General features: G+C 35.3%; 2 protein-coding genes across 4 annotated transcripts in view; both read right to left on the bottom strand.

Moving 5' to 3' along the window:
• Positions 1–155: 155 nt before the first annotated feature.
• LOC144443827 (uncharacterized) overlaps positions 156–17,565 on the bottom strand; it is a 31,327-nt gene continuing 13,917 nt past the window's right edge. The window contains exons 4-7 of the mRNA XM_078133386.1: positions 2,926–3,111; positions 2,320–2,437; positions 1,165–1,333; positions 156–872 (exon numbers count right to left, since the gene is read on the bottom strand). Coding sequence (XP_077989512.1) covers positions 685–872; positions 1,165–1,333; positions 2,320–2,437; positions 2,926–3,111 — 661 coding nt within the window. The 3' untranslated portion in view covers positions 156–684. The remainder of the gene's footprint in view (positions 873–1,164; positions 1,334–2,319; positions 2,438–2,925; positions 3,112–17,565) is intronic.
• LOC144443348 (uncharacterized) lies at positions 5,743–11,969 on the bottom strand. 3 transcript variants are annotated; one of them, XM_078132806.1, is made up of 5 exons: positions 11,777–11,969; positions 10,349–10,475; positions 9,793–9,936; positions 8,967–9,250; positions 5,743–8,320 (listed from the first exon to the last, which is right to left on the bottom strand). In XM_078132806.1, the coding sequence occupies exons 1-3, from the start codon at positions 11,956–11,958 to the stop codon at positions 9,916–9,918; spliced, it is 330 nt and encodes a 109-aa protein (XP_077988932.1). In that variant the 5' UTR covers positions 11,959–11,969; the 3' UTR covers positions 5,743–8,320; positions 8,967–9,250; positions 9,793–9,915. The 3 variants fall into 3 exon arrangements, with proteins under 3 accessions (XP_077988932.1, XP_077988934.1, XP_077988933.1); XM_078132808.1 differs by having other exon boundaries at positions 8,967–9,143; XM_078132807.1 differs by having other exon boundaries at positions 9,810–9,936.

Raw genomic sequence — 17,565 nt, 5'->3', positions numbered from 1 at the left:
GAGAGAGAGAGAGAGAGAGAGAGAGAGAGAGAGAGACGCACGGTAACACCACTTTTATTGCAATACGCGTACGTATAGAAATTTTTCAGAATGATTTTACGCCGATACAGATCAGTGGTTGGTCATGGCCAATCGAATAATTCATGCTGCCCACAATGCAGGGGTACAAACAAAATGTATAAATCTGTGGAGGTGAAGGTAACGATAACAATAAACCAGGTCCCGATCTTATGAGAGGCCAAAAAAACAACAGCAGGATTGATGTGCCGTTCACCAGTATTGTTATTACATTTTATCATGACGTCATTCACCAAAAGAGTCAAGTTACAAAAAAAAACGAAATCTGTTTTGACCAAATATATGTACTTGGATAATTTTACATTCATCATCCAACACTTTTCTTCATCGAGTCGAAAACAGATATAGAAAAATGATCACTGGTGTTTTCAGGCTGAACCAAGACAAATATGGAAATGTTTGAATTATAACTGCGCAATTTATGGAATCAAGAAAAATACTACTGACTGAGAATCGAAGGTTTTCAACTTGGCTTGCATGTGGTGTAAACAGTTATTATACTTTCTGGTTTAATTTGACTTTTATTGAAGTTTAGTAAAATTCGCTCGACCTTCTTTGGACGGTATATTGGACAACCTGCGTTCGAACTGAATCGAATTTAAATATTCAATACCGTGGTTTTTTGCCGATTTTGAACTGACAGTGTGGCCCAGTCCAACCACTCTCACAAATGCACTTCCATGACGTCACATTCCCCACTGAATGTTGTTCACATCTTCCTTTGTGGAAACATTCAGGTGGTCGATATTTCGCCCAGTAATTCTTGTTAGCGCCCTCTATCAACCGTGGTTTATCTAGAAGAAAAAAAGAGTGGGGTCTCTTCAGCCTGAGGTTCGGCTATTGCACTTACAGCGCCTTGCATGTTACTGTTTACTGGCCCTGTTTAATTTTTTGTATCTATGAAATGAACTACGTGACAAACTATGCAGTCATAATGTACTTTCTCATTGTAATCATGAGCAATGTACGCAACATAAGCTTAATTTTGTAATTTTCCCTTTTTTGGCTAACCAATCAGAGTGAATCTTGCAAAAAGCTTCAAGTTATACCTCTATAACCTTAGCTTTCATGGATGGTGATACGTACATATTCCTGGATCAGGCAAAGTTTGTGGTGCATCCTGGTATTTTGCTTTGATTTCTTCCCAACTCATAACACTCCACTTTTCATCAAGAAACTTCCACAAGCCATGATAGATTAGTTGCCATGTGGGATGGCTGATATGTTTCCATAACGACTCTGAAGACACTGCATTCTGTAAATGTCAATAGTATATGGTGGCCTATGAGTGACAAGGAAGGAAACCTTATGCAACGAAGATGTTGGTGACTTTCCCGTGTCGCTTATAGGCTATCGTACTAATGTAAATCCGATCAAATTAGATACATGTCACAAAAATAAACGTATCGTTAAATTTCTTCTGTACGGAGGCTTCTGCACTTTGCAATCGACCAGCTCACTGAGGGCTTAAACTTAAAGCACAGTAAGATTTTTTTGAAAATTAGTTCATTTCATGTAGAAATGAGGGTATCGTATGTACTACTTGCCTACAATACTCCCGACATGACCTGCCTGGCAAGTTATACGCTTATCCCATGTGCTCCTATTTGAAACAATGACAATATAGCATGCTACACTGGAAATCGAGGTCTTGGTTTACTAAGATAGACACAAACTATACAATATTGTTGTTTGATGTGGTAGATTACACAAGTAGGTAATAGCAATACCTCTAGATCTGCTGTGGTACATGTAATCTAATCATCCTGTCTCCAAAATTGTACACCGATAGATATCTGAAGTCAGAAATGCAACCCTACCGAGAGTACGATTAAACCAACGTCCATTCAATAGCTTATATCGAAATGTTGCAACAATACTTTCACTTTGTATCTATCTTAATTTAGTAAACCTCATTATCACACAGTATCACGTATTATCACAGTATATCACATATCACAATGTATCAGATGCACGTATAATCCATATTGTGTTGTATTCTATCTAGCATGGTATATGTGTTTGTCACATGAGATGAGAATGACATCATTACAGTATGCAATGATGAGCGTATTTTAACAGAGGTATGTATTACTTGTAAGATCTCACGAACGCATATGCGTACAATACCCACCCACAAACTATCTTCTAGATAGGTCTAAGGTACTACACATTACTGAAATCTAAATACAGTTCATTTTAATGGAAATAGGTTGACAAAAAAAATGACTGAATACCGACCTTCTCAAGCCAAAATTCAACATCTTTGAATAAGTCCCATCTTCTATAGAATTCCAAATCGATGACAAAGGCCTGGTCGTTAAATAACGAAGCACAGGGTAAGAACTCCCGATGATACCTACAAAAATTGATTGGTATGGCAATGACTTTAGAGTATATTCATCAGCTAAAATATTATCCTTAAATACTCCAGCCAAACAAACTAAAATTTATATTTTGCAACGAAGCACAGTCGATTTTTTAATCATTTTTTTTTTCGAATTGTCTATCTCTGCGTCAGCGGAAAACATTAAGACATTCTATTCCCGGGGTGGGGAGAGAACAACTGCCATAGACGAAAGAGAGGAGAGGATGCACCATACGAAAGGGGCTCTGCTGTAAATTCCTTCGGGTATGAGAATGTTTTCTCTGGGATGGCAAAAAATAAAATTTGAATTCCCACCAACGATTATCAGTAATTTTTACCACATTTTTTCGTTTATGTTAGACAGGTTTCAATATCTGTTGTACAACCAATATGATAAATTCATGAGCATATGAGTAGACCTCGTGTATAAAACTGTGCCAATTAATAACACCATGATTATTTCAGTTTTAAAATATTACCTGTTAACAAACATATCTGAGATTCTCTGTATATTGAAATGGTCTCCACTGTAATTTTGTTGTTTGCTTCTTGTACCCAATAGAGGTGCTGGATGTTGAAGTGCTTCTAACCACAATGCTTCAATGGGAGTGGTAACCACTGCACCGGAATTCACATAAATGACTCTTTGTAGTTTGGGAAACAGTCTGACAGAATAAAAGTTCATATTTATAAATGACCCATAAATATGATTGTTATTTCACTATAAACGCATTTCTTTCTGTTACTGTGACGGTAACGTCAACGTTATCCCCGTCTGTCTGTCTGTCTGTCTGTCTGTCTGTCTGTCTGTCTGTCTGTCTGTCTGTCTGTCTGTCTGTTTGTTCGCTTGTTCGAATGTGCGTATGTATGTATGTATGTATGTATGTATGTATGTATGTATGTATGTATGTGTGTATGTGTGTATGTGTGTATGTATGTATGTATGTATGTATGTATGTATGTATGTATGTATGTATGTATGTATGGATGGATGGATGGATGGATGGATGGATGGATGGATGGATGGATGGATGGATGGATGGATGGACGGACGGACGGACGGACGGACGTACGTATGTATGCATGTATGTATGTCTGTGTGGCCATTGAAAAAAATTGGTCCCAAGCGATTTATTGTTTTCAGTACACTCTACCCTATGCATTAAAGGGACACAGGCCAAGTTTAGACGGTTTTTTAATTTGGTGGTTGAAATGAAATACTTACGTAAAACCATCACGAAACTAATAAAGTATAGTGTTTACAACGATTCATGACTTCGATGGAGTTAAATATCATCTTCTGACTCTGCTAGCACAGCTAAAAGATTTGCGACAAATCGCCGGCGGCAAAACCTTGCAGCCATCTTATCATTGTACGTTCAGAGAATTTGAATGTTATCACGTGATAAGGACAACAAACTTCCGTGACGTCAAGATGGTAATTTATGCTATGACCCATGACCCTCTTGAAAAACAATGGAAGCTGCTGACCTTGCCGACGCAATGTAAGTGTGGTGAATTTTCTCTCTACGGATCTAGCTCTCTGTCCATTCTTATATTTTATCTTGTATGACTCATCATTATTGTTCGTTTTATTTTTTATTTTCTTACGGGGTTTGCAAAGAAAAACAACTAGCGTAGGACCGAGAGAGACGTAGCGAAAGTGCTACGTGTGTTGTTCGCGCTAGCTGTCAGCTGGTCGAACGTCGATTACTTCACAATTTGTTTATCTTTAGTTACATGTAATTGTGGCGTCCACCTCGATGCCCACACTCGCGCAGATGTAAATCTATTTTGGCATAGCTAGCTTTGAGGATATTTACATGTGATTGACGGATAAGTACAAAGCTAGAAGCTGTTCACAGCCTGTTATTTGGGCATAGGCACCAGACGTGTTGTGAAACCTCATTGCCCAAAGTTTTCTATTTTCTTCAAGACGTGTACAATGGATTAGGTTCATAATGTCTGGCCTTTCATTTCTGCACTTTTAAGAGTACATTTAGTTCAAATTGGTCCAAATAAAATGGGATTGTAGGTATATAATCAGAATTCTATCATTTATTTATTTAGGTAGTTTTTTATGGGGGTGAGGCTGTTGGAGAGTCAGTTATGGGGCGGGGGGGGGGGGGGGGCAACAGATCTAGGATACTGCACACCTGACAGAAATAATTACAACACAGATAAGTTGATCAATATTTATTATATTATCTGTACAATGTCTTGCATATCTACTGTGTAAAAATAGAAAATAACAATAGTGTACAACATTTTTACATTTGAACCCTTTTTACCATTCTTTTATCTAGGCAACCTGGCACCATGGGCAGCAGTATAAAGGGCAAAGTCACGGATGGAATAATCAATGCAAATCAACGGTCTGTGTTTGAGCCACTTGTTCAATGACAAAACAGACTTAACAAACTGCTCACTCAGTAAACTCTCACTAAGTATGGTGAGCAACAATGACCAAAGGTTTGCATAATTATTTGTCAGCATATGCCAACCAACTGAAAGTGAAATGTGCTACTGTAGTATGCAGCTAGGATTCTACATATCAAACATGCTGCTATGAATTCCTTACATTTTTAGTGAAATATTTTCATAGGTCTACACAAACCAATGGTATATAATATTGTCTGATTCTTGAAAACCATAGTAAGTGAACACAATGTTTATGCAGTGCATGTATATTTTAGTTTTATATGGTAAACCACATAGCATCATATCGCATAATAGAAATACACTTTCACTGCTAATGTACAATGATTGCTATCAATGACTAATTGTTAGTTTTGATAATGTCTCCTTTAAAATCATTTATGGACAGCCTATGAAACCCCATACTTACATACATGCACACACACATTACCCTTACCTCTGCCATGTAGGTTGTATGAATAAATTGATTGTGATTACTATTATATCTTACTTTTCGTGTCTCTAGTGTGTTTAGTGTGCATACAGGCTGTTACAAGATTGTGTTCAATGTTTTTACTCATAAACATCCTGCAAACCATAACATAAAGATAACTTGGAAGTGTGACAATACAACTTTGTCAAGGAAGTCATTATTTCCACATTTTGTTGATGTATGTACGTACGTACGTACGTACGTACGTATGTATGTATGTGTGTATGTATCTATGTATCTATGTATGTATGTACGTACGTACGTACGTATGTATGTATGTGTGTGCATGTATGTGTGTATGTATGTATGTATGTATCTATCTGTATGTATGTATGTGTGTATGTATGTATGTATGTATCTATTTATGTATGTTTGCACATGTAATCAGTTGTGCGATTTGTATGACTGACAGTAATTACTAAAGATATGTCAATATAGTGCAAATAGGCATAATTCTCTCTTTGCAAGGGGTGGGCTGGGGGGATTGGTCATGTTTTCGAAGCATGTCGAAGGGGGATGTTCATATTTTAGAAACCCATCCGGGGGGAGGGGGGGTTCACATTATACGTTGATTCATTATTTATTCTAAAATGCACTCTGCACTATTTCAAACAAAGTCTACAATTCTGAGAGAAACAACACATATCCCTTCAAACGAAGAGTAGTATATAAACTGATGGAATCACACACACTTCCCTACATACAATATACTCGAGACATAACTTTTTGAAAGTCTGAAAGTCAAGACTTTTTGAGGTCTGAAAGTCCCCATCATGTATTGTCTATGGAAAAAGTGCCAAAGCCATAAGTTTAAATATTACATATTACAAGTAAACTGATGGAACTGAGCTTTTTTCCATAAACAATACATGGGAACTTTCAGACCTCAAAAAGTCTTGACTTTCAAAAAGTTATGTCTTGAGTGTATTGTATACAGGGAAGTGTGTGCGGTTTCCACGCAAAGAGTGACCTGTGTCACAGACATGCTGAATACAAGCTTTTGTAGAAAGACAAAGTAAAACTTGGAGTGGCTCACGTTGGAAAAAGTTTTGGCCAGCAACGAGTATAAAGTTGGCGGCAGATTCAGATTCAGGTAGCGTCATATTGAGCGTCATATTGAGTGTCAGATAGTCTCAGATCCGAAGACACCCGACGGATTCAATCAAACCTGAAATAATACCATTGAGACTACAGGGAAAGATTCTCTTGATGGAAGGTGGAATCTCTCTGCCTTCCAAATTGTTAAAATTCAAATTTAAATTATTTTTAAAAATGGCAACATAAACTTAATTTTTACTGACACCTTTACTGACGCCATGTACATTATTGGCAAAATGTATCAACCAACGAACATACAGTGGCTGAACTTGGGGCTATCAATGTCATGGTGGCAAGTATTTCAACTCTATTTCACATATTTTTCCCAAATAAAAATTGTGCAAGCAGAGACATTCCTACTGCCATCGAAAGGTTGTGAAGGGGAATATTTCCCTGTAGTCTCAACAGTATTATTTCAGGTTTGTCCTTCCGGCCAGCCGTCGGGTGTCTTCAGATCTAAGGCTATCTGACGCTCAATATGACGCTATCTGAATCTGACGCCAACTTTATACTCGTTAGCCAGCAGATACTAGAGTGATATGAAATGGCCAAGGAAACAAATGAAAGCCAAGAGGAAGAAGTAATAAACAGCAGTGCTTCCAGCTCCACTGACTCGAGAGGATGATTATGATGATGATGATGTTGATGATGATGATCATGTTGTTTTGGTTGTTTTTGTTGTTGTTGTTGTTGTTGTCCTCAATGTATTGAATGACAGTGATAGTGACACTAAGGAAAGCGACAGTGAGAGTAGTGAAAAAAACAATCCACAAAGTGATACTGAGATGTCAGCGTTATTACAGGTTACTCTATCGAGGAGAGTGTGTACCACATGGAAATCACGATATCCATTATAAACAAAGAATAATGTACCAGTAAGTTTGGTAATACCTGTGCATGGCAGAAATATGTGTTGTGTAATTAAATCATTAAAGAGACAGTATCTGTAACTTGATGATCTTGTTTCAATACTTTCGTTCTGTGTGTCAAGTGCAGTTTCTTGTTCTACTCTTTAAAACATGCTGAAATACCCTGTATTTGGCTTGTCAACACAGCCTGTATATGTGTAAAGTGCACTGTTATTGTTGATAGTTTTAGTCCAGACTAAAATTCACTTGTAAAAAATAACAATGCAGTTTGTTCATATACAGGTTGTGTTTACGTTTACAAGTGTTAGCCAAAGACAGGAGTGTTTCAATGTGTGTTATGGAGTAGGACAAGAAACTAAAAACTGTAGTTGATAAACAGAACAAAACATATTGAAAAAATCATTAAACGTTACATCTACTATGTCCACATAATTTCCATCCATCTATCAGTGAATTTGTCATTTTGAGATGGGGGAGGTCAGATTTTAGAACTTTGGCTTGAAAGGGGGTCACATTTTACAGCTCAGACATACCCTAAATCCCCCCCCCCCCCCCGGAATTACTGAAGGCTCCCTTAGATTTGTTTTGTAGCAAATGGTTCTCTTGGTACTATTCACAAGGTTATCCAATCAAATCAAACTGCTGTGTCTGAGCACTGCACTACAGCTTTCCAGGAACTCTTGAAACAACTTTTTTTGAAGGTTTTGGATATTGCAGACACTTCATGTTCATGAAAGTCATATAAGTTTAGTGGTATCAAGACACATGTTGCTCCACCAGAAGAGATGTGGGAGGTGGAGTTACTGGTGCTAGATGTGTTGATATTCTCCTTGGATCAGTTGGCTCCAGTTCTCTCGTGTTGCATTCCCCCTTTTTTCTTCCAGCCGTGTTTGTAGAATTGATTTTTTCTAGGCTGTATGATGTGGATATGTTTTCTGTTCTTTCACTGTTTTCGTAGACCATGTGCTGCTCTTTTTATTGTAGCCTCTATGATACCTTCAAGATAGAATTAAGAAAGATATATTTTTTGAAATAGAGATTTTGCAAAACAGTTCACAAAATGAGTTCTCCGCTAGAGGATTGTTCATCTGTTGTTGCATAATGACACATGGTATGTTCTTCTGATTTACCCTGCAATTTGAATGCAGGGTATATTTGTGTCTCGTAGTAGAAGCTACATAAACTGTGCAGATCTTTCATGACGAGAGTGGGTTTGAAAGGGGACACTAAACACAACTTATGTTCAAGTCATACATCAACTCACTAGCAAACTATAATGAGTTCAACAAAACAACTTACATATACATGTATGTGGTTTAGAGTATTGTACATAGATGACTCACTGCACCTACAGAGAGCAGTGTTGAACCTCTGTTCAGTTGTGCTAACAAGTGATGCAAGCACCAGAATTTGTGACTGTGTGCATTCCATTTATTGTGCGTGAAATGTACGTGCACACAAGGGCAAGCTTGGGTCATAAAAAGAAAGCTTGTATCTCATAATAAATGAGTACTATGCGTAATGAATTTCATATGACAAATATAGCTACTTTACTGGACAAACTTGATACTTGCATCTTCAGGAACTGATGTACATCTTAAAATTCATATAAATATTATCAAAAACAAATGAGTGCACTTACCAAGTAGAACCAGTGTTTCACCCTCAAATGATGCACATAGCTCTAACTGGTGTTCCTTCCAAAATTTGTCTACGCATGGTACAAGGCAGGTTCTTTGTATTCTGTTGAATGTGGTCTGACACAATAACTTCAAAGAGAGCACCTTGGCAAACCTATCAATGTTTGCATAGTTGTTGCCTGACAAAAAATATTGCTGCTGCTGTCATTAGATCTCCACTATGTAACCTGCTATTCAGAACTGGTTGCGAGCACCATTTGTATTCGAGGTGTCCAGCTGGACATGTCTGAATATAAATCATAAATTTCAATATGTATTACAACTAGGTACATTTAAAAACTCAGGATGGTGTAACCACTGGCAAATATACAAACTAAAACTTAAAACTGATCAATGGATCTAATCACATTCTTCATTCAAGGAGCTGAATTTTCTGTGATGTGATAGCATATCTTCTATTTCAAATATTATCTTGTGGTAAGGTAAGTATCACAATAGAACTTTTTTATTGTGCATGGTAACAGAATACAGAACACATAGTACATATCTTCATCCTTTTGGTACCAAGCATTCGTAATATCAGTAAAATGAGACGCAGTATAGTGTACAATTTTAGATGAAGTTCAAGATCTTAGATTGTAATTTCACAAAACAAGCAGCTCTTATCATACATAATACATATCAATAACTTGAGTAGAGTAGAGTACTCCTTTGTAGTTTGATACTCTTTGTATAGTTTTCATTAGTGACATGAGACCAATTTTGAAAAAAAAATGTGCATTAAAATAGAAACCCCAGATTTTTTGTTGAATAACAACAATACCTTACCGATCTGATTCACTTACTGCAGAAATTTCAGAAATGTCAGGACCACTTAATTCCTTCATTGCACCCATGTAATAGCTGTGAATTGGGGTTGAAGTGGTGGTGGTAATTATTTGTTCAGTAACTTTACACTGCTGTCCACGAGACCTGAAAAGCATGTGAAACAATACAACTTTAAACTTTTATACAATATATGTTATTTTTAAATATTACTGAACCTTTTGCATGCATTTAAATTCAACAAATTCAGAGTGAGTTGCAGCACTGATACATACATACATACATACATACATACATACATACATACATACATACATACATACATACATACATACATACATACATACATACATACATACATACATACATACATACATACATACATACATACATACATACATACATACATACATACATACATACATACATACATACATACATACATACATACATACATACATACATACATACATACATACATAAAATTAGTTTCTAGCCAATGGAATACCAAGAGTTCAAATCAAAGTTCACAGTGAAAGCTAAAAGTTAAAATATTTACATCAGCTGTGGACCTCGCTTCATCATCTTGTTGCCTTGCGGTAAATGCTGGGTCTTCCATCATTGTAGCATGATGTGATGTACTTGGCAGTGGTTCACCCCTTCTACACTCCTTATGATCATGATACCTACCGCATAATGTAAAAACACTTGATTACAATACTGCAGTACAAGAAATTGTATTATTATTAATATTATTAGACTTACTTAGTCTTCTGGCTTTGCTAAATTGTCCTTATTTTGCAGTGCTAACTTGTTTAGTCAGTCAAAGCAGTACTGGTAAAAAACAGGAGTCAAAGACAGTAGGTTTTAGGTATTGTGTAATCATCAAGAAGGGGTTATAAATTGGAATTTAAGGCATTGATTGCTGATGTCATAGCTACACAAACTAATTTATCCATTCTAATATAAAATAATGGCAGTCAATGAAGCTGTGACTAATAAGTATGTACAAGTACACTATCTGTACATTTAATTCATGTGGAGAACATGCCACTTGACAGATGCTTTCTAAATAAAACTAAAACAAACATGCAGTCATAATTGACACAATGAATTCATAAACCCCCCTCACCCCCCCCCCCCACACACACACACATCAAACAACTAATGTATCCGTCATAAATCACTGGAAATAACTTTGAACATAAAACAAACAAGAGCTACTTCAAACGATCTCCAAGAACAACAACGACAAACAATTTTCAATGTAATTGTAACGCACTTTTATGGTTTCATGTACTCAAAACAGCTTGCATATCGTTTGACCATGGAGATATACCTCCGTACGCTCACTAAGTCTAACTATAAACATGTGCATAAAATAAAGAAATAGTAATTTTTTAGTTATTACACTTCTCCTCTGCATTGAGATAATCTTATAGTATAGCTATTTATCGACCCGGGCAGTCGAAGCGATTACTCGATTCTGACTTGCTATTGTACAGTCGATCATGCAAGTAGCACTACGCTACGTATACCAGTACAGTAGCACCTCGAAGTTTGTCTTGGACAGTTCACGTGAGTATTGGTAAAAAGAAAAACCCTCTGCAAAATTGTGTAATGGAGAGCGTACGGTAATTGGTAAGGCTGGATCGATCACGCTGAAAACGTCAGCGAGTAAGCTTAGTAAATGTTGAGCCGATCCGCGAGTTCTCACATCTAATACCAATAGTAACACTACGCACAACTTCAACAGGAAGTGAGTGTATCGTGTATAGCGTACAGCTTGCTATAACTTACAACAGAACGTTATTCACCTCTACAATATTGTCACCACCTTCGAATACAATAGAAATGACCTTAATTGGTGCATGATTCCCGAAATAAGTAGAAAGTGCAAACATGTAGGTTGTAAACATCATGACATTACACGACACTCAGCAAAACATGTACAATCATGGCTTTCTACGTGTGCATTTATACTTACCAGTTTATCAAGAATTCCGCAACTTCTCGATTACTCTTCAACGTCAGTTTGTCCTTTATTGCTTTCCAGCGGTCGATCTGCCCAAAAATAGTTATTTTCCCTGAGGTAAACACTGCTCGTGACCCTTTTTTAGCCGAACTGCTTACCATCGGACGACCGGGGCCAAGCTTATGTGCCGCCATTATTCTGAGATATTCGATGACGTAGTGTACGTGACGTAACTGTGACGATTCACTTTTTATCAGCGATAGAACGCATGCGTTATTCACTATGTTGACGCAGGCAGACACAGACAGCAGACATTGGAAGCAGGCAGATATGACCTTTGACCTTCATCATCAAACCCTCTAGCTTACTGTTAAATTACTGTATAACAAGAAACAAGGACTTTACCAACGTTTATCAGTTTCACATACTTTCAAGAGCGGTAATTTATAGATGTAACATAATATAGGACATAACTGAAAACCCAAAGTAAGTTTTTAACAAAATATTCCTATGCATTGTCATATTTACATACAACTATTTCTCCCCATGCTAAAAAGAGTGTGCACATTATTCACCTACCACATGCTTCATAACACAACACTATGTAAGCTGTATAGTAAATTTGGTTGTACCTCAATTTTGTCTTTATACCCAGCAAAGAGTCCACTATAATAAAGGTAATGTTACTAATTCATGGATTTCACTAGTTCTCCTTGCAAACCATTGAGTGTTCACACTATTCACCTAGTAGACAATAATATATACAGTACACTATGATATGATGTACTCCACTTTAGAAAAAGTACATAATATGTGGTGCATTTTGGGAAATTTCATTATTTCATACACAAATCAAATGTTTTTGTTTCATACAAACCATTCAGTGTGCACACTATTCACCTATTTGGCTAGTACAAATCGGCTATAAAAAAAGGGTATTTCATACACAAATCAAATTCTTCTTTTCTTGCAAACCATTGAGTGTGCACACTAATCATGTACAAGACCCAGTAAAGTACTATATCAGCTATCATATGATATATGTGACTTAATATTAAATGTGTGTTTTATACCCAGCAGACACACCTTTATTTAGTATATTATAGCAACATTTACAAATTTCAATGAAACTTCCCATGAGTTTCCCTTGCAAACAATTTCGTGTGCACACTATTCATATAGTAAGCTTAATAAAGATATATATAAGTTATAACATGATATATTTCACTTTTCATAAATTTCGTCTTTCATACACATATATTGATGTGGTGCATTATGGGAAAATTCATTATTTCATACACAAATGAAATTCAATTTTCTAGCAAACCGTTGAGTGTGCACACTATTCACGTATTAGGTCTAGTACAATACTATATCAGGTATCATATGATATATGTGACTTTAAATAAATTTCGTCTTTTATATCCAGCAGACACGCCTTCATTCATGAAATTATAGCAATATACTAATTAGTTGAAACTTCATGTGCGTTTTGCTTGCAAACAATTGAGTGTGCACACTATTTGTATAGTAGACTTAATAAAGCTATATATAAGCTATAACATGATATATTTCACTTTTGATAAATTTTGTCTTTCATACCCAGCAGACACAGAAAGATGTGGTGCATTCTGGGAAATTTCACTATTTCATACACAAATCAAACCCACTTTTCTAGCAAACCATTGAGTGTGCACACTATTCACATATTAGGTCTAGTACAATACTATATCAACTATCATATGATATATGTGACTTTAAATAAATTTCGTCTTTTATACCCAGCAGACACGCCTTCATTCAGGAAATTATAGTAATATTTACTAATTTGGCGAAACTTCATGTGCGTTTTGCTTGCAAACAATTGAGTGTGCACACTATTCATATAGTAGACTTAATAAAGCTATATATAAGCTATAACATGATATATTTCACTTTTGATAAATTTCGTCTTTCATACCCAACAGACACAGAAAGATGTGGTGCATTCTGGGAAATTTCACTATTTCATACACAAATCAAACACACTTTTCTAGCAAACCATTGAGTGTGCACACTATTCACGTATTAGGTCTAGTACAATACTATATCAACTATCATATGATATATGTGACTTTAAATAAATTTCGTCTTTTATACCCAGCAGACACACCTTCATTCAGGAAATTATAGTAATATTTACTAATTTGGTGAAACTTCATGTGCGTTTTGCTTGCAAACAATTGAGTGTGCACACTATTCGTATAGTAGACTTAATAAAGCTATATATAAGCTATAACATGATATATTTCACTTTTGATAAATTTCGTCTTTCATACCCAGCAGCTAGACACAGAAAGATGTGGTGCATTCTGGAAAATGTCACTATTTCATACACAAATCAAACGCACTTTTCTAGCAAACCACTGAGTGTGCACACTATTCACGTATTAGGCCTAGTACAATACTATATCAGCTATCATATGATATATGTGACTTTAAATAAATTTGTCTTTTATACCCAGCAGACACGCCTTTATTTAGGAAATTATAGTAATATTTACTAATTTGTTGAAAGTTCATGTGCGTTTTCTTGCAAACAATTGAGTGTGCACACTATTCGTATCGTAGACTTAATAAAGCTATATATAAGCTATAACATGATATATTTAACTTTTGATAAATTTCGTCTTTCATACCCAGCAGACACATAAAGATGTGGTGCATTCTGGGAAATTTCACTATTTCATACACAAATCAAACCCACTTTTCTAGCAAACCATTGAGTGTGCACACTATTCACGTATTAGGCCTAGTACAATATTATATCAGCTATCATATGATATATGTGACTTTAAATAAATTTTATCTTTTATACCCAGCAGACACACTTTTATTTAGGAAATTTTAGGAATATTTACAAATTTTGATGAAACTACACGTGTGTTTTCTTGCAAACAATTGAGTGTGCACACTATTCACCTATTAGGCCTACTACAATATCTTATCAGCTATTATATGATATATGTGACTTTATATAAATTTCGTCGTTGATACCCAGCAGACACAGAAACATGTGGTGCATTCTGGGAAATTTCATTATTTCATATACAAATCAAATTCACTTTTCTAGCAAACCATTGAGTGTGCACACTATTCACCTATTAGGCCTAGTACAATACTATATCAGCTATTAAATGATATATGTGACTTTAAATAAATTTGTCTTTTATACCCAGCAGACACGCCTTTATTTAGAAAATTATAGCAATATTTACTAATTTGTTGAAAGTTCATGTGCGTTTTCTTGCAAACAATTGAGTGTGCACATTATTCATATAGTAGGCTTAATACAGTTATATATAAACTATCACATGATATATGTCACTTTTAATAAATTTCGTCTTTCATACCCAGCAGACACAGACATATGTGATGCATTATGGGAAATTTCACTATTTCATACACAAATCAAACCCACTTTTCTAGCAAACCACTGAGTGTGCACACTATTCACGTATTAGGCCTAGTACAATACTATATCAGCTATCATATGATATATGTGACTTTAAATAAATTTTGTCTTTTATACCCAGCAGACACACCTTCATTCATGAAATTATAGTAATATTTACTAATTTGGTGAAACTTCATGTGCGTTTTGCTTGCAAACAATTGAGTGTGCAAAATATTCACCTAGTAGGCCTAGTACAATATTATATCAGCTATAATATGAATTGTTTGATAAATTTCGCCTTGTATGCCCAGCAGATAAGTAATTATATATTAACTTTTTTATTTATTCATGGAAACTTCACATGCTTTTACTTGCAAACAATTGAGTGTCCACAATATTAGGTAGTAGGCTTTAATACAGATGTACGTCAGCTAAAATTTGATGTATTACAGTTTCCATAAATTTTGTCTTTTCTAACCAGCAGACAGAAATATGTGGTGCTGTATGGGAAGTGTCACTTTTTCAAATCAAATGCTTTTTTTGCTTCCAAACCATTGTGTATGGACATAAAAAAAAACATTGAAGATAAGCAACACTTTATCTTAAACTGTAAAATGTTCACGGACGAAAGAAAATCAATATTAGCACACTTTAAAATATGGCCCCAAGGTTTGACAGACACAGAAAAATTCCTCAATATGATGAACAGTAAAAATGAGAATATAATTAAAGAAGTGGCTAAATACACATACACATGCTTCAAACTTAGAGAGCGGTACACTAGCTGTCCTATAATTGTATTAATAAAAGTGTGTCTGCTGGGTATGAAAGACGAAACTTATATAAAGTCACATATATCATTTGATAGCCCATATAGTAGTGTACTAGGCCTAATACGTGAATAGTGTGCACACTCAATGGTTTGCTAGAAAAGTGAATTTAATTTGTATATGAAAGAATGAAATTTCCCATAATGCATCACATCTTTCAGTGTCTGCTGGGTATCAACGACAAATTTTATATAAAGTCACATATATCATATAATAGCTGATATGATATTGTACTAGGCCTAATAGGTGAATAGTGTGCACACTCAATTGTTTGCAAGAAAACACTCGTGTAGTTTCATCAAAATTTGTAAATATTCCTATAATTTCCTAAATAAAAGTGTGTCTGCTGGGTATGAAAGACGAAATTTATATAAAGTCACATATATCATTTGATAGCTCATATTGTAGTGTACTAGGCCTAATATGTGAATAGTGTGCACACTCAATGGTTTGCTAGAAAAGGGAATTTCATTTGTGTATGAAATAGTGAAATTTCCCATAATGCATCACATCTTTCTGTGTCTGCTGGGTATCAACAACGAAATTTATATAAAGTCACATATATCATATAATAGCTGATATGATATTGTACTAGGCCTAATAGGTGAATAGTGTGCACACTCAATTGTTTGCAAGAAAACACACGTGTAGTTTCATCAAAATTTGTAAATATTCCTAAAATTTCCTAAATAAAAGTGTGTCTGCTGGGTATGAAAGACGAAATTCATATAAAGTCACATATATCATTTGATAGCTCATATTGTAGTGTACTAGGCCTAGTATGTGAATAGTGTGCACACTCAATGGTTTGCTAGAAAAGGGAATTTCATTTGTGTATGAAATAGTGAAATTTCCCATAATGCATCACATCTTTCTGTGTCTGCTGGGTATCAACGACGAAATTTATCAAAAGTGAAATATATCATGTTATAGCTTATATATAACTGTATTAATCCTACTATATGAATAATGTGCACACTCAATTGTTTCCAAGAAAACACACTTGTAGTTTCATCAAAATTTGTAAATATTGCTATAATTTCCTGAATGAAGGTGTGTCTGCTGGGTACAAAAGACGAAATTTATTTAAAGTCACATATATCATATGATAGCTGATATAGTATTGTACTAGGCCTAATACGTGAATAGTGTGCACACTCAATGGTTTGCAAGAAAACGCATGTGCAGTTCATCAAAATTTGTAAATATTCCTATAATTTCCTAAATAAAAGTGTGTCTGCTGGGTATGAAAGACAAAATTTATATAAAGTCACATATATCATTTAATAGCTCATATAGTAGTGTACTAGGCCTAATACGTGAATAGTGTGCACACTCAATGATTTACTAGAAAAGTGAATTTCATTTGTGTATGAAATAGTGAAATTTCCCAGAATGCATCACATCTTTCTGTGTCTGCTGGGTATGAAAGACGAAATTTATCAAAAGTGAAATATATCATGTTATAGCTTATATATAACTTTATTAAGCCTACTATATGAATAATGTGCACACTCAATTGTTTACAAGAAAAC

Source organism: Glandiceps talaboti, chromosome 12 (assembly GCF_964340395.1).
Source record: "Glandiceps talaboti chromosome 12, keGlaTala1.1, whole genome shotgun sequence".
In the NCBI taxonomy this organism is placed as follows: Eukaryota; Metazoa; Hemichordata; class Enteropneusta; family Spengelidae; genus Glandiceps; species Glandiceps talaboti.
This window is presented reverse-complemented; position numbering and strand designations above follow the sequence as displayed.